This window comes from Eubalaena glacialis, chromosome 2 (genome assembly GCF_028564815.1).
Source record: "Eubalaena glacialis isolate mEubGla1 chromosome 2, mEubGla1.1.hap2.+ XY, whole genome shotgun sequence".
Taxonomy (NCBI): Eukaryota; Metazoa; Chordata; class Mammalia; order Artiodactyla; family Balaenidae; genus Eubalaena; species Eubalaena glacialis.
The window spans coordinates 65,678,373-65,699,142 of record NC_083717.1 but is presented as its reverse complement, the minus strand read 5'-3'; the positions used below and the strand labels follow the sequence as shown (position 1 = coordinate 65,699,142).

General features: G+C 39.7%; 1 protein-coding gene across 3 annotated transcripts in view; it reads right to left on the bottom strand.

Moving 5' to 3' along the window:
* The window catches only part of UACA (uveal autoantigen with coiled-coil domains and ankyrin repeats), a 112,536-nt gene that overhangs the window by 68,539 nt on the left and 23,227 nt on the right, over nucleotides 1-20,770 (bottom strand). Inside the window, exon 1 of one of the 3 annotated variants that reach the window (XM_061180126.1) lies at nucleotides 15,799-16,001. The exons of 1 other annotated variant lie outside the window; for it this stretch is intronic. In XM_061180126.1, the coding sequence (XP_061036109.1) occupies nucleotides 15,799-15,879 (81 nt within the window). In that variant the 5' untranslated portion in view covers nucleotides 15,880-16,001. Of the gene's footprint in view, nucleotides 1-15,798; nucleotides 16,002-20,770 lie in introns of those variants that run through there. One more of the 3 variants, XM_061180127.1, reaches the window with a different exon arrangement.

The following is a 20,770-nucleotide window of genomic DNA, read 5'->3' as shown; positions in this document are numbered from 1 at the left end:
CTCTAAGGGGCACGCAATGAGCCAAAACATGAGGCAAGCACCTGCTGTTTTACTCTCACCTCCAGTCCAGCAGGAATTGCACTTAACAACAGAAACAGCACCCTGATTTCCGCATCCCCAAGGTCTGTCCTATACTAAACCTTGGCACTTACACCTTACTCATCATCTCTGTGACCCCCTCAAAGAACCACAGGGCCTGCCTAACCTGCTAGTCTGATGGTACCAAACAAGGAACCGGGGAACCCAGCAGAAAGAGTCACCCACACGTATACAACTGGAACACTTAAGTTTGGAAATTATGAAGGTTGGAAAAAAGAGGCATTCCAGAAGCTCCAAAACTCTGTTCTTTCTAAAGTTGGCCTTGCGTTTAAAAGTGGTTTATAATTTTTAAGCATGCGTATTCACACTTCAATGGAAATGTTATCATTTTCAACATATTTTCCCAATTATTGCTATTTAACTGAATCAATGTTATCACCCAGGAACGCTGAAAAGCAATAGTATACCTTGTGGTTAACAATGTTAGTTTTAATAAAGCAGTTTCATACAAAAAATAACTATAGGATAGGGTTTCATCTTCATGATGCAATACTATTCTTTTCCTATTTACGGTCCTCTTCAATGCTACTGAAGAGCAGACACAGGAAGTTTATCTTATAAGTTAGAATCAACAAAAACCCTACATGATCACCTCACTGCATAAAACGAGACACTTCATTTGTCTTAGGAGTACACCCAAACACACCACCACGCCCAGCAGTGTTTGTCAAGGGTGCTAAGTGGAGTTCCTTCCTCTTTTGTGACTCACCCTTTCCCACACTATGGAAACAGTTCAACAGCAGGAATGCAATTAGATCTAAGCAATTAGGAAAACTGCTGTTCCATCTCCTCAATTGTGCATAGAAAGAGCTCTGATTAGTAGAGCTTAACTTGTACGACCCCTTGCAATAAAGCTCCTTATTAAGGCTAAATCACTTCAAGTGGCTTGAAGACAAGTAATATTTGGAACAAGCCCTTTCACATCTTTATTTTAAAAGCCATAAATAAGCAATTTAAATCTACCTTTCCAATGGCCACGTCTTGACCTCTACACGGAATCTCTTTTCCAAAACTGTGCAGGCCTGTGCGTTCCTCTCAAAACAAGACAGCAAAAGCTATTTCCTCAGCAAATTAGTGATGTGGTGAATGATAAGGAACATAGGGGTTTTAGTTTATTACCAACAGGTTCTTTCTACCAATGATCTTAATTACATATATTTAATAATTAAGCCAAGGGAAAACACTCAGAAGCTTTTCACGTGTAACATTTGCCGGTAAGAGCCTTTCAGGGCTATGAACTTGCATGTTCTCAGTAATAAATTCCCAAATAAAATTAAGTTCATAGTTTTACATAAATAAGTGTATTAAAATTATATTAATATAAATATATTTTAATTATAAAAATTAAAGTCATAACAAAGAAAAGGAAAATAAAAATTTCATAATCGATAACTATGATCATCTTTGTATCTCCCCCGCTGGTCTTTTCCCATGTGAATTTTTACATGACTATTATCAGGTTGTACCTATATTTTTTATTCTGATTTTTTTCACTTATAAGATTTTCATTTCTTCCATAGAATTTCTTCATATAGCAGTATAGACTATGGCAAAACAGTCCTGCATTTTCTACTGCCGTGTAAAAATTAACTACAAACTTAGAGGCTTAAAAACACTTATTTATGAGTTCACAGGTCAGAAGTCCAAGTGGGGTTGACCGGGTTCTTTGCTTAGGGTCTCTCAAGGCCAAAATCAAGGTGCCAGCCAGGCTGGGTTCTCAGCTGGGAAGAATTCGCTTCCAGGCTCATTCAGGTTATTGGCAGAATTCCGTTCCCTGCAGCTATAGGTCTGAGGTCCCTGTTTCCTTGGTGGCTGTCAGCCCAGAGCCTCTCTCTCAGCTCCTCAAGGCCTCCCGCATTCCTTCTCACATGGCCCCATCCATCCTCAAGCCAGCAACAACATACCAAGTCCCTCCTGTCCTTCAAATCTCTCTGCCTTCCAATTCTGCTGCAAGCCAGAGAAAAGTCTGTTCTTTAATTCTCATATGATTAGAATAGGTCCACCTGGATAATTTCCCTTTTGTCTAACTTGAATTCCAGTGGTTAGTAACCTTCAATTACATCTGCAAAATCTCATTTACCATGTAATATAACATAACCATGGGCACAGTATCTCATCAAATTCAAAGTCCTGGAGATTAAGGTGGGAAATCAGGGAAGGCCATTTTTAGAATTCTGCCCACTACATCTCTGTCACAATAGAAAATGTATTTCTAACTGTGGATTATATAGTCAAAAAGCTTAAAGGTCATCTAGCCACTGGGCTAGAAAACTTTAACATCCTTTCTAATCCTAAAATGCTAAAAAATCTAATATTTAAACATGTTACAGAAATAAAGTGTAAGGTTATTTTAAAACTTGTAAAGAAAATAAAATTATATGAATTTAAAAATTAGTTAAATTGAAAAAGGAGCTGAACTTTCCCCTAGTTTAAAAAAAAAAAAAAAAGACATGTTTTTGCAAAATTGTCACCTTTTGGAGCCAATTTTCTAGTTACACCAAAAGGCGAAGCATGAATGTGGAAACAAAGGTTAGCACCAAATCATAATGCCTGGGTGAACCAGAAGCAAAGAACTCTGAAACCAGTGACAATTTCTATAGTACAAAACTCTAGTTTGATTCTTGCTATAAAGAGTAAAGGAGGGGACTTCCCTGGTGGCGCAGTGGTTAAGAATCTGCGTGCCAAGGCAGGGGACATGGGTTTGAGCCCTGGTCTGGGAAGATACCACATGTCGCGGAGCAACTAAGCCTGTGCGCCATAACTACTGAGCCCACGTACCACAACTACTGAAGCCCGCATGCCTAGAGCCTGTGCTCCTCAACAAGAGAAGCCACCACAATGAGAAGCCCGGGCACCACCACGAAGAGTAGCCCCTGCTCACCGCAACTAGAGAAAGCCCGCGCACAGCAACGAAGACCCAACGCAGCCAAAAATAAAAATTAATTAATTAATTAATTAAAAAGAAAAAAAAGAGTAGAGGAGGTAAATGGGCCAAATGAAAACCTAGCTCATAGACTGGCTATTCTACCCAAGGTTCATTATGGAAAACTAAGACTAAGGATACAACCCTGGGATCAGGCTGGCAAGGCATTTCAGAGTGATTCGGCCAGCTGAGTTTGGTATGAGATAGTCCCCATGCCCACCACATAAACCTAGCTAAAAAAAAAAAGAAAGAAAAGGAGAGGGAAAGGAAGGAAGGAACCAAACCAAACTGAACCAAATCTGGCATATAGAAGGTGCTAAATCAATATCTGTTGAATGAAAGTAGAATGTAATAGACCATAAATGTTTGTTAGCCTTCAGGAACTGCCCCCCTCTGGACAGAGAAGAGAACTCTTTCTAAATCTCGGCTACTAATGGGCTAAACACTACTAATAGCCTGCCAATAGGCTGACACTGGGTCCAAGGTGGGGCAATCTTCAAGGGGACTGGATAGCAGTTCCTGGGAGCGAAAGAAGAAAATGAGGGCAGACAATAAAAGTGTTAAGACCAAAAAAAAGTCTGAGAAATGTGAGTGGAAGTGAAATTTTTAGTCTCAGAGTAACTGTAATTTATACAATGGCAAATATACAAGTAGATAGAATGTCCCTCAACAGAATTCCAAAGACTTGTTCCCAGCAAAATAAGTGAGATTCTGCCCATTTGTATTAACCAGTGGAAAGAGTATATTGATAGCTATGAATGATACCACGGAATGAGAAGCTCATACAGTTGTAAATATAAAATACTAACTATAGCTTCAACTCTATCAAACGCACACATAACGTTTTCCTCAGCTGGCAAAACACTCTAAATCGAGGGTTCTTATTCACCTGTGCTTATAATGATTATTAGCATAGCAAGTTAAGCTTTCAAAAGTATTTTTCAAACAACATCATCAGAACTTTGAGCTATTCATCCAAATTGACTATGAATCAGTGTACTTTAAAACAAGGCTAAGTTGCTACCATAGGAAGATGGAGACTGTGTTCTCCCCGCCCCCCTTGAGAGTTATTACGTCCAGTCTGGGACTGCACCTTCCCCACACTGCATCAGGTGCAGGGGACTTAGTGGGACTCGCTCAAGGCTAGCAGGCAAGGGCTCTGACCACTTGTCTGTTGACTGTGTGGCTGGCAAGTCACAACTTCTCTGGGTCTCAGGTGACCCATGTTTCTCTAATGTATGCCTCTTCTCCATCCCTTCCAGCACTGTTATGATTCAGGCCCTCACTAATCCTTGCCTATACTGCGGTAGCACACTCATAAACAATCTGCCCACCTCAAATCCATCCTGAACAGAGCTACCACAGTAATCCATCTAATAAAACACTTTTGATCATATGATTCGCCACTTCGGCATACACAGGACAAAGTCCAACACTTACAGTGTGGCATATTTTAAGCCATTCCAAGATTTAACCCCAACCTCCCTTCCTGCCTACCTCCCCTTCAATCCCCTTGCCTATTATTTTGGTGGCAAAAAGGTAAGCTGACAATCCAATTGCCCCTTCCCCCAACTCTGACATTTCTCCTCTCCATGCCTCTGCTCTTGCTGTTCCCTCTGAAAGGAATTTCTTCCTTTCCCGGATCACTCCTACCCACTTCTTTTAAGTTTCAGGTTAAGAGCCTCATCCTGCAGACTGGTGGTTGCCAGGGGGCAGGGGAGTTGGGAAGCAACTGCTTAATGCATACAGGGTTTTCTTCTGGAGTAATAAAAAAGTTTTGGGACCAGACAGAGATGGTGCTTACACAATACTGTTAATATACTATATGCCACTGAATTGTTCACTTTAAAATGATTACTTTTATGTTATATGAATCTCACCTCAATTTAATAAAAAAAAAAAAAAGCTGCAGCAGCAGCTCGCCCTGCAAAAAAACCTTCACCAACTCCTCAGCCCCAGATTGGATCAGCACCTTGTACATTCCTCTATCACAGCAGTTATTACTTTATATTATCCATTTATAGAGCTCCCATACAGTATTTTGAGCCTCTTTATCTTCCTCATCTCCTCATGCCCCAGTGCTTAGCCTAGGCCCTCAAGAAATATTTTTTTTAATAAATAAAAAAAATAGAGATACCATTTACCTCCCTTGGGGCAAAAGGCTAGGGCAGATGATCTTTTGAAGATCTAGGTTATATAAAAGCCTGTGAGAGGACTTCCCTGGTGGCGCAGTGGTTAAGAATCCGCCTGCCCATGCAGGGGACACGGGTTCGAGCCCTGGTCCGGGAAGATCCCACAAGCCATGGAGCAACTAAGCCTGTGCACCACAACTACTGAGCCTGAGCTCTAGAGCCAGCGAGCCACAACTACTGAGCCCGCGTGCCTAGAGCCCGTGCTCCACAGCAAGAGAAGCCACCGCAATGAGAAGCCCGCGCACCACAACAAAGAGTAGCCCCTGCTCGCCACAATTAGAGAAAAGCCCACTCGCAGCAACGAAGACCCAACACAGCCAAAAACAAAATAAATAAAATAAATTTTTTAAAAAAGCCTACGAGAGCATGTATTAATTGGAAAGAAAAAGATCAGGAAAGACCGCTATTCATCTGGTTATAAAGGATAAAAATGGAATGACCTCTGGTGAGATTTTTTCAGGGAGTAATAGTAATAACTAATATTTATTGAGCTAACTGCAATTATTAACCCCATTTTCCAAATAAGGAAACAAATATATTTAAGTAACTTACCCAAGGTCATAAAGCTGGTTACTGGGAGCAGCAAGATTCAAGTCCAAGTCATCCAGACTGCAGACCTTGACCCTTTAACACTAACACACCAACCTGCCCCTTCACACTGCTCCAGGCATAGTTTCAAGAGCTATGAATGGACAGTCTTTGGCCCACAGTGTGCCTTTTCTAAGGCTGAGAAAACACGCCATTTTCCACATTTATCTACTTAACCATTGCCATGAATGTTGTTTATATTTCACAGTGTTTTTAAAATACAAAATGTTAATTTTTTAAAAGAATCCAACAGTCAAAAAAAATAGAGGTGAATCATAAAGTAGATCTCCCATTAAAAAGACCACTCACATGTCCATCAGCAAGTGTTTATGGGCTATTCCTCATGTACACAGCAGAAAAGATCAGAGTATGCCAGCCTCACTAGAACCACACACACAAAGACTTCCCCACCGGAGACTCATTTTCATGGTACCCCAACCTCTGCACAGGGTAAGTATCTTGCGGATAAGAAAACCATGGAATAACAAAAACCAGCTAGAAGAAAAATTACACATTCACTTTTTTGGTTGAGAAAGCATGATTGTTTTATGTCCTTCCCCCCCACCTTTAATAATGCCACAATCTGGTAAGAAAAAAATTAACCAAAAGTCAATGAGATTTTTAAAAATATATTTGTGCATCTGAAAGGGAAAACTTTACTACAGAGGTAATGTCAAGCCTTGACAACATATCAATAAGGTCAATATTAAAAACATATCATTTCCCCCCACCCCAAAAAGCATATACCCTTTTAGACACACATGTATACACGCACACACGCACACGCACGCACACACACACACACACACCCCTCTCCAGAGAGTAAGCCAACAATTTTTAGTTCTATTGGATTCTCAGGACTTACTTTACCCATACACCCTCCATTTAATGCTAAAACCAAGGATGATGGGATAATATACTGGGTGAACATACAAATATACACAACAACAAAAGGCAAAAGGGATACAATATGACAGTATTAATATCAAACAATGTAGAATTCAAGACAAAAGTTATAATGGGACAAATTACAGATTTTTATAATCACTAGTTACACTTTAAAAGAATATAAAGTAGCCAGGAAACTTAATGTATCAATTATCACAAAATTAAGTACATAAAGCAAAAACTGTTTGAAATATACAGGTGAGAGGACAGAAACACAACTATAGTGAAAGACACACTACTCTCAAAGCTACAATAGGCCAAAAAATAGCAAAAATAAAGATATAAAGCTCTTAAAGATCAATATGAACAAGGCATCAACAGAAAAAATGGTCAAATAACATGAATAGACAATTCTTAAAACAAGAAGTGAAAGTGCCAACAAGCATAAAAATATCATCACACTCCCTAGAAATTAAAAACACAGATTAAAGCAATAAATTTTTTGGTTCATAAATATGTTTTAAATAATAGCATCCATTACTGGAAGGGTGTGTGGAATGCAACAATTTTATATACTGCTGGATGGAACACAAATTGGTTTTGAGACTTACCATAAAAGGCCTTCCTTTTGCCCAAACACCCTGCCCCACAATTTTTTTGGTCTTTGGCTTAAGGTACAAATCCCATAGCTTTAAATTTTAAATTATATCAGCTCACAATGGTTAAGGACACGGGTTCCAGAGTCAAGTCACCTGGCTCTCCACTTATTAGCGATAGCACCTTGGGCAAGTCAATTATTTAACTGCCATCTATAAAATGATGGCAATAGTACCCACTTCTTAGGGTTGCTGTGAGGATTATGTGAGTTCATGTAGAGAACTTAGAACAATGCCTGGGGCATACATGCTCAAAAAATACTGGCTATTGGCACTTGGACTTCTTATAAGTTATTTCTTTTTAAGTAAATTCACTGGCATTTACTGAGTTCTCCTAATGGGACATTTGTATCTGTTCAAATCATTTCAAATTACTTGTAATTTTAAGTACAAAGTTTCTTAGAATCAAATATGATTCAAAAAGATATACATATCATTACTGCAGCATTAAGGTAATTAAATGCTGACTAAATAACAAAGAGGCACTATGAAATCTTTAAAAATAGCCTAACCTGTGGTTTATAATCTGGTGAATAGAATTACAATTGACTTGTTTTGTTCTTTATCTTCAACTATATTTTGTTTTCTACAATGAGCATGTATGACTTTTATGGGGGAAAAAAAGATTTTTAAAAACAACAGATAGCCATTTATCCTCATTGTTTCAGTCAGGCATCTACTCTCTCTCAAGGGCACTTGCCAGTCTGATTCAATTATATAAATACAGTTCATCAAATCCCATCCTTGGTCAGAGCTTTAGTCACTCAACTGTATCGGTTCGTGTTTTACACTTCATTTTGGAGACTATACTATTTGGAAATAAATTAGTCCACATTAATAATATTCAGGATTCCTGAGAATAAAAAAAGTGCAACAGACAACTGTTTTTATAACTACAAACAAGTGAGTTTATTCTTGTGTTTTTGTGCTATATTTTTAAACCTGGAAGAGCTATTACTCTTTCTAACTATATAAAAGCTATATAAAGCTTTTAATTGTTTTATGATTTAGGAAAAGGCAATATGCATGTATTAGCCTATCATTCTGCTTATAATTCCAGGAAGTACATTTCAACGATCTATTTTTAGGCAAATTGCCTACAGAAATCAATTTGACTTCTCTTGCATAGATAAGCTCATGCAGGTGGAAATTTTCAACAATCTGTTATATCCCTTATGTGAGGTTAGACAAATGCATAATCTGTAACAGGACAGTAAAGGTTTCCATATGATAGAGGTGAAACAGAGAATACGTGAGTTATGTTTAAATCTAATATTCTGGGATCTAGGTTTCTTCACCAAGTCTACAACCATAAGTTAAACAGGGTTAATGAGAACAAAATTTTGCTGGCTATTAGCTAATTCTAGGGGGGAGGGGATAAGAGGGAAAATGAACTTGTTAAGTTATTAACAGGATAATTTCTGAAGATGAAACTTTACTAACTCCAGTCAGAGATCTCTCTAAATGACAGTTTAAACTTGTCAAGGAATTCAAAGTTTTAATTCAAGGTAAAAAACAAAAAGGAAAGAAAAATCTTCCTTTGACTATCCCCCTAAGCTGTCATCCTATAACTCCTTACTTTCACTGAAATTCTTGTCAATAACTCATCTGCACCATCCCTTACCAGAACACCAAAGTTTGTTTTCAAACCCGATGCTCCCACAATAGGCAGTATCATTTCACAGCTCCACACCATTGTGCTCACTTCTCTTTTGCCTGCAGTGCCCTTCGAACTGTCTGTCTGGCCCAGGTTCAAGCTTCTCCTTTCTACTTTTATCCCTGACCCTACCCTACACATCTGTGCTCTCACAGCAATTTATACACACCTATTGATATATTATGGCTCTTAACATACTGTAGTATTGTTATTTTATGTCTAGCTCTCTTAAAATTCATGAAGGCCATGACTTGATCTTTCTTATTATAGAAACTTTAGAACATATACAAAATAATATCACAAAAGTAAATACAGTAGTATCATTACCCAACCAGCTACAATAATTATTAACTCACAACTAATCCTATTTCAACTATACCCCCCACTTACTTCTCCCACCCACCCACAGACTATTTTGAAGCAAATTCCAGACTTCACATCATTTCACCTGTAAATAGTATACTTTTAAATGTTTCCCTGAAAGACAGACCTCTTTATAAACATAACCCCATTACTACCATTGTCACACTTAAATCTTTTAAAATAATAATTCCATAATATCAACACAAATCCAGTTGGCGTTTACATTTCCTCAATTGTCTTATAAACTTTTATTTTTACAATTATTTAATCAGGGTCAAATGAAGTCTACCATTGTGATTAGTTAATATGCCTCCTAAATCTCTCTTAATATCTAGATTTCTCCTCCGTTTTTTTCTTCTTCTTAAAATGTATTTTTGAAAAAACTAGGCCATTTGTTCTAGAGTTTCCCATGATTAGAATTTTGCTCATTGCATCCCCATGTTTCTCTGTCCTCTGTATTTTCTGTAAAATGGTGGTTAGCTCTAGAGGCCTATCATATTCAGGTTTGGCTTTTTTGGCAAGACTATTACTTAGTAGAAATGAATATTTCCATCAGGAGATAAATTATGTCCAACTGTCTTTTTTTTTGAGACATTAGTAGCTACTCATAAATGACTGTCTGGATTCTATAGCCACTGATTCATGGGGAGCTGTAAAATTGTGATATACTAATTCTATCGTCCCTTCTTCATCTATTAGCTGGGGTAAAATACCTTTTATAAAAAAGAAACTTCCCCTTATTGAGTATTTGGTTACCCTGAGAAAAAGCTCAATTTTCATTCTTTCTCTTTATTTTCTGGATCTTAAAAGAACACATCAGTTCTTTATTATGAACTCAAAGATTTATTACAGAATTCAGTCCACTGCCATATCATCCTTATTGATGACCAAACAGTCCCCATCACTGGTCGCCTCTTCAAGTTGGCTCCCTCTCGAGTCCTGATCTTTGATAACTTCTTTGCCTTCTAGTGTGACAAAGGATGCCATGCTCATATTGCACACTTTCTGCTCCCAACTTGGAATTATCCATTTCTTCAAAGATGACCTAATTATTAATTCAGTCTTGAGCCTAGCTCATGTGTGCCATAAATGTTTCCCAAACTAAACAAAGCAACTGACTTATTATGAAACTAATGATTTTAAATTTGAAAAATGTATATGATGCACAATAAATAAATGTACAATCATTACTCCACTCTTATTAAAAGAAGTAATTAAAATGCTTAACTACTCCTCATTTAAGTTCTTGGACTCATTATGTACTAAAAGACATACCAAAGCAACTCAACCCTTCTGCTTTGGTATTATAATAAAGTTCAGCAATTAAAGTCAGCGTGATGACCTGGGCAAAACTGCTGCTGGGCTGAAATCCAAAAGTATAAAAAGAGGGCTTCTTTATTGTGATCTTCCTTAAAGAACCACAAGAAATACAACGCAGGGGTAACCCTAGGAAACTGTCTGAATAAAGCTTTAATTAAGGTAAACATTTTTAATTAAAGGTTGGCATCTTTAATGAAAATGAGTAAACACTGCTCAATTAAGTATCATGAGTTTAAACTAAACATAACTATTTGTGATCTTAATTTTCACATTACCACAAAATCATCAATATAAGAATAACAATAACATCCTTTCAAACACGCCCATATCCCTGAATGGAAAACACAAATGCCTCATTCTCGAAATCACAACTCAAACAAAATCATATTTAATCCTTTATGCTTTCTAAGTATCTCAAACTTCTACTCTTGGTGGGAACCAAAAGAAGTTTTTTAAAGATTTTTCAGTTGCTATATTTGTAACTCTAAATTCTTTTAGAAATACCGAAATTTCTTCAGGGTACTGAGACATTACGAAGCTGCTTTAGAACATATTTGGTTGCTGATTTATAAAATTCATTGCTCCATTTTAACTGAAGCCTAAAGAAAGGGCAGCAAAAATAATCACTGCAGAACCTCCCAGGTCAGAGATTACCAGTATAGGTACAGTTTAAAGTGGAACCCCCTTCCAAAATGTCACCTTGCAATACTGCTTTGCAGTTTAATTACTACTCAAATTTCCTAATCTGAACTAGGTGAAAATGAAACAAGCCTATTCTCACTGTACATATAACTGTACACATAACTGACTGTATATATAATTGACTAGATCTGAAATAGCATTTACAGTCATTTTTTTTTTAAATTACCGCTCTTACTTTTTTTTTTTTTTTTTGGCTGCGTTTGGGTCTCCGTTGCTGCGCGTGGGCTTTCTCTAGTTGTGGTGAGCGGGGGCTACTTTTCACTGCGGTGTGCGGGCTTCTCATTGCAGTGGCTTCTCTTGTTGCAGAGCACGGGCTCTAGGCACGCAGGCTTCAGTATGTGGGCTCAGTAGTTGCAGCTCGCAGGCTCTAGAGCACAGGCTCAGTAGTTGTGGTGCTCGGGCTTAGTTGCTCTGCAGCATGTGGGATTTTCCCGGACCAGGGATCGAACCCGTGACCCCTGCATTGGCAGGAGGATTCTCAACCACTGCACCACCAGGGAAGTCCCTACAGTCATTTAATTATCCCTTTCAGAAACCCGAAGCTCCAATTTAGTAATTAAAAATAAATCTAACAACAAAAATTGTCTTATTTTATGATCAAAAGCTGCAGCTATCTCCAGATTTAGCTAGTAAAGGACTCTCAAATGTATTCTATGCACAACTTATAATTGTGAACTATATTTATTTATATGTGTATAAACACACTCCCATTTAGTGAACTCTAAACTCATTGGCATATTTATAAGCACGGTACTACTCAGAATATTTGAAATGCCTTACATAACATATAATTATAATTTAGCATGTTAAGCTAATATGCTATATTTCACATACGATAATATCATAAAATATTTACATCCCTCAGTCTATTTCTAATGTGTCTCCAGATAAGCTTAAATAAATACATGAAGAAAACTATTTATGAAATACACATTTTAAATTTTTTTCTCAAAGTTGTACAAATCGTGATCATTTCCCTGATGATTAAATGAATGCTTTAAGATTCAAAATAGGTAGCCACGAGGGGAAAGTGGAAGAGAAAGAAGAAAGCAAGATGTATACCTCTTACCTTACACCAGAATAAATTCTATATGGATTAGAGAGTTAAATGTAAAAAAAAAAAATGAAACAACGAACAAAAAACTAGATGAAACCAGGGAGATTTTTCTTTTTTTTGGCTTAATATTGCAGAGTGGAAAGGCCAAGATATAACATAAACTTAAAAAGTCACAAAATAAAAGGTTGATAAATTTAATTGTACAAAAATAACTACACTCTGCCTAGCAAAAGCCACCATAAACAAAGTCATACGACAAACAACCAATTAAGAAAAAAATTCATATTAAAAAGGCCAGGGCTTCCCTCGTGGCGCAGTGGTTAAGAATCTGCCTGCCAATTCAGGGGACACGGGTTCGAGCCCTGGTCCAGGAAGATCCCACATGCCGCGGAGCAACTAAGCCTGTGCACAACTACAGAGCCTGCGCTCTAGAGCCCAGGCGCCACAACTACTGAGCCCATGTGCCACAACTACTGAAGCCCGCACGCCTAGAGCCCGTACTCTGCAACAAGAGAAGCCCACGCACTGCACCAAAGAGTAGCCCCCGCTCACCGCAACTAGAGAAAGCCCACGTGCAGCAACAAAGACCCAATGCAGCCAAAAATAAATTAATTAAAAAAAATAAAATAAAAGGTTAATTTCCCTGATATAAAGTACATACAAATGAATAGAAAAGAAATCAACAACCAAATAGAAAAATGGAAAGGGTAAACTGTTCACAGAAAAGAACATGGAAGGAGCTTTTAAAAATATGAAAAGATACTCAACTTCACCCATAATAAAAGAAATACAAATTCAAACCATCCTGAGATACCGTATTTACCTATCAGGCTGGCAAAACTAAAAAATCTGAGAGAACTTTAAAGAAAAGCATGGGAAGTGATAATTACTCACACATTGGGTACATGATGCACAGAGGAAATTTAACAACATTCTTTAAAATTACATATGCACATATCCTTTAACCCACCAATCCCACTTTTAGGAACTGATCCTACAAGTATATACACACACACACACCCCACTTGAAATATATACAGGTTTATTCATCATAGCATTTTTTATTATAGCAAAAGATTTGAATGGGGATGCTCTGAAAGGGCCTAAATACTGGAGTTTAAAAAAATATATGGAACAGCGGGTACAATGTGTTACCATTTCTATAAAGGGTGAATACTTGTATTAATATTTGCTTGTATATGCTAAACTCTCTCTGGAGGGATATGCAAGCAACTGATAACACCACTGGCCTCTGAGGAATGGTGGGGGGCAGGCAGAAAAACTGAAGGACACAGGTGGGAGAGGGGCTTTTTGCTGTAAATAATTTTGCTGCTTTTAAATATTAAGCCATGTGCTATGTTATCTATTCAAAAGCAAATAAATAAAATTTAAATATTTTTGAAGGCAAAGAGATTTAAAAAAAGATGCTCAGTCATAACAATACATACACATGTGACCAAATAGGACATTAGAGATTATGGTTTATAGACTGAAAAGCAGAAGGAATCTATTTCCCTTGTACATGTATTGTACTCTATCAATGCTTGGTTTGGTTTTATTAGTCATCACACTCATTTATTTTCATTTGAATATTTTACAAAATTTATTTGAATATTTAACTAATACTGAGAAATGTTCACTTTTTCTAAGCAGGTAGATTCTATTTTTTTATACCATATATTTCTCTTTATTTTTATACCGTTATTTTAAGAAAAATAACAGAATGCTCAGTGTAACAAATGCTGAAGATTTAAGCTCAGAGAGATGCGCTTCACGTGCCAAATGTATAAAATGCAAACTGGCATGCTGATAATACCAATAACAACTAAACACTCTGCATTTCTAGAAGAGAAAACAGGCTAAAATTAAGGTGTACAAACCTAGAAATGGGATGTGAATCCTTAGTGCAAACCAAATGGGTATAATACTGTGAATAATCCTAGAAAAGTATATCTTTAAAGCTGAAAACAACCTGCACTACAAAGAAGTTGAATCTTTAACTCAACTACCTATAGTGACCTCTGATATCACTAAATGACATTTCTGCCAATTATTTTATTTTAAAAAATAATGTGAAAGTAATCATTCCTTCTATGGGCTAATTAAACAATTTCATGCTTTATTAAACAATAGCAAATCATCAAATATCATGCCATCTGAAGCTATCCCTTTTTTTTGTTTTTTGTTTTTTTCAGTTGGGAATTAAAGAGCCAAGTTTCGCCACAATTTCCTTTAAGTCCAAGTAAAATCATCCTAGAAGTAGTCAGGTGGGGAGAAAGGCACAATTCTGAATTCACTCAAAAGCCAAAGCAGATTAATTAGTATTCTCATAAAAAGCATATAATCATTGGATAAAACCTATGTAAACTTATTAAGGTCCGTTTTAATTACTCCAAATGGGCAGCCAGGCATTTTGAGCATTACATCTCGTTTACGTTTCTGACTCTTCCAAGACTTTAAAAATAACGTTTATTCTAATAATATAGAATGTTGGTGATATGGCCAACTCTTCTAACTTGCCAAATTATCTAAATCCCAACATCTGCAGTCAAGATTTCTGTTCTCCTGCCAACTTGAGAGGCCCGGAGAACTTCTTAGCGTGCACACTGAGGCCGGGCTGCAGATCTGCGCCGAATGGAGGTCTACACGGGTCTGTCCCACAGGTGAGACTTACACGGTCCCACAAGACAACCACCTTCACTTCCAGGGTCACCACCCACTGGGGGCGTTGTCTTTACAACTATACCCGATTCCATCTGCCTCACTCAGAAATCAAACTTTCCCAGGGACCCCGCGACAGCGTCCAGCACACGACGTCCACCCAGCCCGGCAGCGCTCACCCACGGAAGGTTCGGAGTCCGGGCGGGGCGGCGCCAGGTCCACTGCCCTGCCCACCTGGACTGCGGGGCGCCAAGCCCCCGCCCGGCCCGCAGCTCCGGGGACTGAGGGGCGCCCGCCTGGGCCCCGCGGAATCGGGCCGGGTCAGAGCGCGCGTGGGATGCGGGGGCCAGCCCGGGAGAGGGGAGGGGCTGGGGTCGCCGGGGAAGGGCCGGGGTGGAGGACAACCCCGAAAACCGAATTGAGGAGGAGGGTGCGATCCAATCCCGAAGGCCAGGAGCTGGGAGACCCGGGGATGAGGGGCGGGAAAGGGATCCGTCGAGTCCCGGGGGCGGCGGTGGGCAGGGTCCCCAGGCTCTCCGGGCCGACGCGGAGCCCTGGCCAGAGGAGGGAGGAGGAGTCGCCGGGGCCGACCCAGCGGGACGCTCTGAGGCAAAGCCGAGCAGAGGAGGACTCCGCGGCTCGCGGGAGGGCAGCGCCGGGAGTCCGGGGCGCCCACGGGCCGCGGGACTCACCGCGCTGGCGGCGGCGGCGGCGCCGGACGGCGCGGGGCTGGACGCGTCCTGCCTCCTCAGGCGGGACTTGAGGCTCTTCATGGCCAAGTCCTGGCAGTCCCGCTCCCGCCGAGCGCGGCGCGTCTGACCCGCGCGCGAACCTTAGAGTCTGAGGGCTGCAAGCGCGCAGAGGAGGCGGCTGCGCTGGCAGTCCCAGCCCCACCTGCCTGCCACCTGGGGGCCCCTGGCGGCGGTCGGCCCAGGGCCTGCGGCGCGGCTCCCCTACCACAGCCAATCCGCCTGCGACCCTGGCGGGGATGGGGCCGGCCCCGACCAATAGGAATCCTGGAAGGGGGAGGGACTTCCCTTTCAAACTTAATAACACCCTTCCTCTCCCTGCTGGAGAAAAAGTTTGGAACTTCTACTGGGGGAGTGGCAGAGGTGGGCGGCCAGCGGTCTGGAGAGACGCAAGAGGCAGGCTCCAGACCATCGGCGCCCGCCTACCTGGGTGATGGAGCCTCAGGTCTAGAGAGAGCATGGGGTCCAGCCTACACCAGCTCTCATCTTCCCGGACTCCCTTCCTCTTCCCACCCACGTGCTCTTTCCCAAGTAGAGTTCCCTTCCTTCCGTCTGATCCCAGAAAGCACTCCTGGTCACCTGCACACACACCGGCTTTCAAGAGCAACTTCCCTTACATCTGCTGATGTTTTACCACACAGATCCCAGTATCTGGAAACAAACACGCACATCAGAAACTACAGAAAAAAAAAACAGCTTCTAAAGAATAACGTGCCTGTTGTACAGAAATACAAATAGTTAAGAACAGACTTTGAAAGATGTTACAGAAAAATCAAAGCACATGTCAGGTGCTCAATAGTTATTTGTTGAGTCCATAAACCACTGCTTTGGAGGGAAAGAGATGGAAAATGGAGGGGGAGAGCTTTAATTAAAAAATGGCCAAAGTGATATAAAAAGCTGTAAAAGAAAAAAATATTGTCCTTTCTTCAAAAAAAATTTTGTTTCCTGTAGAAACACATTACTGGTAAAAGCATACAGTGAAATTAATTCATCCTGCCCAGAAATCTGGATTATTGAGAATTATTTAAGGGAAGGATGGGTAAACAGGCAAGTGAGCAACACCCAATAATTTGTTGTTACAGTGAAATCTTCAAAAGTCTTCCTTGGAGTCAGTTTTTCCCAGCAAAATGTTTATTCTAGCATTCACCCATTTGAAAAGACAAACAATCCACATTTCCGACTAGCAAAGTACTCTTTTTGTCTGAAAGGTCAGTCGCTTCTTTGGAGTTTCCTGAGAATAACTCAAGGTTTTATTCAAATAGTGTAAGAAAGTTTTCAGAACTCTTTCGGAGAGACAGTATTTAAAGACTGTGTTAACCCTTAACAAAATAGTAAGTAACAATGAATTACTTGAGAAAATTATTAAATTTTCTCTTGATTAGTTCTATGGAAGGAAATTTTCTTTGACTCCTCCTCCTTCCTCAAGATCCACAGCCATTCAGTTTTGTTGGCTCTTCATAGTATCTGTGGACGGCTAGTTCCTCTGTCCTCAGCTGCCACTGCAGATCCAAAATTATCTCATACCTGGATATTATAGAAGCTTTCCAACCGGTCACCCGATCTCTAGTCTCACCTCTCCTGTCACCAATAAACTACCAACCATCATCAAAAAATCTTACAAAATATTGCTCCCTTGCTCAAAAACCTTCAGCAGCTAATGAATAAAATTTAACTCCTTTACTTGGCATTTAAGGCTCAACAACATGAACCCAACCCTGTTCTCCAGCTGACACTCCAAGCAAATAACTCTTCAGCCCATTCCTCAAACATGGGTCTTGCCTTTTAATTTCCATATCTTTATGCATGTTGATCCCTCCTCCAGTAATTTTCTCTCTGTCTACATTCATCTAACAAAATCCTACTCCCCCCCAAGAATGATGGAAGAGAGCACAAAGGGAGCTTCTAGAGTATTGCACTATTCTATCTGATTGTATAACTAGTGTGCTGGTTACTTAACTAATGTGTTCAGTTTGTGAAAATTCAGTTAGCCTGTAGTTTTATGATATGTACACTTTTGTGTGTGTTATACTTTAATTAAAAAGTTTTTAAAAATCATACATCCATTCCAAGTGCCCACCTCTCTAGTAGGTAGTGGGCTACTAGATCACTAAACTGAAAGTGATCTCTCCATCCTCAGAATGATTACCTTGAACCTCTCAGATGATACTAATACATATGTTCTGAACAAGCATTATTTCACTACTAGACTTCAAACTTCTTAAAACTAGGGAATAACTGATATATGTTTGAATTCCCTAGAGTGCTCAGCATGTACTAGGTGCTCAATAAATAGTTCTGAATAGATTGATGCATTCTTTTTGGTTATCAGAGTGAATTATAGTTTGTTGTGTGTATTCATGTAACACAGGATTGGTACTTTCCCTATGGTGAATACTGGGTATCTCCTGTGGCATCCAAGTTCTCATAGTCCTGGCCTCTTTTCAGTTGTTACTGGATAAAGCAAAGGAAGCAGACAGAGCCACAGTACAGCTTGCATCAGTTTCCAAAAATGTTTGGGCAAGTTATTTTTATGAACTCTCTGCACAATGTCCCCATGGTGTCTTGTGTTCAGTGGCCTTTGTGGATTTTTCCAGGCTAGAAACTTGATAGCTGATGTCTGCTTATTCCCATTTGAGAGCTGCTAAGTAAATAGCACTGGTTTGTGTATGTGCAGTACATCTTTTTTATATTGATCTGGAAGCTCCCCACATGAAGTAAAGTCACTATTATTAGCATTCAGCCAGACAGGTTTTGTTTTTTAACTATTACCACTATTGTTTATTTTTATCTTCCCTTCAGAGCAAAAGGCACTTATCAAACCTAGAAGGAATTTATTTGGTACCATGCTGAATCTATATGAATTTTTTTGTTTGTTTTGCTTCTTGTGTTTTATAAGATATGAAACCTGGAAGGGAAATGCATCTTTAAAAATTATTTTAATAGGTTACACATGCACAATGTAAAGATTCTCAAATAATACAGAAGGGGAAAAGTGAGTCTACTCACCACCTCTATTCTTTGTCCCTGGCTGTCAAGGAACTTGTGTTCTAGACTGGGGGACAAAGCTAACATACACAGCTTAACTGGAGAACAACTGCTTACTGAGCTGTATGGTAGATTGCAGATGTGGGTGGTATTCAGGGAAGGAAAGATCAGGAAATTAGTCTGCATGAAGGGAGGGTACCCAAGGTTGGGAGGAGCTTCAGTGAGTGCACTGAGAAGGGACACCAAGATGACAAAGGATTCCCAGGGGACCAGCCATAGCAGATAAGAAAGCACCTTTGGGAGCTGCTCACTGATAATGATGTGATGATAATGGCAACAAGACGACGAAGACAAGATGAATCAGACACACAGAATCAAACATTTACACTTAACACGATCCCCTTTCAAGCAGGAAGATCTCCTTCAGACAATCTTCAGTTATGAATTTTATATCCAACGACTTCCCTCTTCATTTTCAGAGCTTCCTGCCAGTTCTGGTAGCCCCAGGGAACCCAGCCAACAAAGTCAGTCAATAATTCCATGGAGGATCCCAGAATATCAGTCATTCTCTGCCAGCTCAGATACCAAAGCAGATAGGTGGCAGAACCACATGTGGCCAGGGGGTCCTGAGGAAAGACACCTCCACCTACAACTCATATGGCAGCCCCAGGAATGAAAGACCTGAGGTCGTTCTCACGCCTTCTTCTGTTGCCACAGTCAAAACTAAAACACAATGCATAAGAGAGCTTTAAAAAAATAAATAGGTGATCTTTGGCACTAATTTTAAAACCATCTGCATTTCTAGTAAGCTCTCCAATGACTACATCCTGGAAAACTAGGGTGGGAGGAAGAAAGTGGGAAGAAGAGATAGCTGCTTCCCTCTTACAGAAACTTCTTTAATCTCCCCCGCTGACGGTTGTTTTGTGCTCTGCTATAGCAATCTTGAGCCTACCAATTACCTCCTGAAGAGGGCTGATTTCCATCTAACTCTCTGTCCTCCTTGGCATTTACAGACTGTCATTCACCTATGACACATCAAGTGTGTCATCAGTTTCAGTACTGAAAGAGGGAGAAGAAAAGCAGGGAGGGGCATGGTCAGGAACAAAACCAGATTTCCCTGACATAATTGAGCTTACACCTAAAAGCAGCCGAGATACCCACAATTATTTCTCTGAATTCAGTTTTAATGTCAGAGAATCCAACCCATTTCATTTGGTGAAAATTAACCTTTGTTATCAAGCCTTGATTACACACAGTTCCAGAAATACCGTTGGCCTCACTTTATGAGACTGACGGCCCTCAGTGCTCATGGCAGAAGCTCTTGATTGCTCCTTTTAAAACAGGCTACTCATCCTGGAACCCAGATAAACGCACAGCATTTGGTTCAGGAATCAGTAACCATCTGACTTCCATAATGAACTTTCCTGGATTCCAGACCTTGGATTTTTCTTATCTTGGCCAGCACACCAGGATATGCACAAACAATGAGCCAAAAGACTTTCAAGCCTTCAGCACTGTCGAAGTGGAATAGAAAAGTTTCTTGCTTTTGAATTGAAAATATGGCAAATAAAGACTATCTCTATGGATTTTAAATGATAGTTTATGTGTCCTCCTTATAATTTTTCCCTTCCAAATCTCCAGGGGTCTTTTAAAATTCTGGCAAGGTATTATTAATACTCCTGATTGAATAATTACTAGTAAATTATGTGATTGGTATACCTTCAGTTACTCCACACCGATCTTTGCTACTCATCCTAATGAAAGGACATTCCAGACAGAATAAGTCAAGGTAAATCTCACTTTCAAATATGCTTGGTAAATGCCCCAAACATTATGATACATATTTAACAGTGATCTTACAGTAGCTTAAATTAAAATTACCATTGACTATAGTGGTTTAAGTTATGCTGAAAAGAAGGTCATAGGCAAA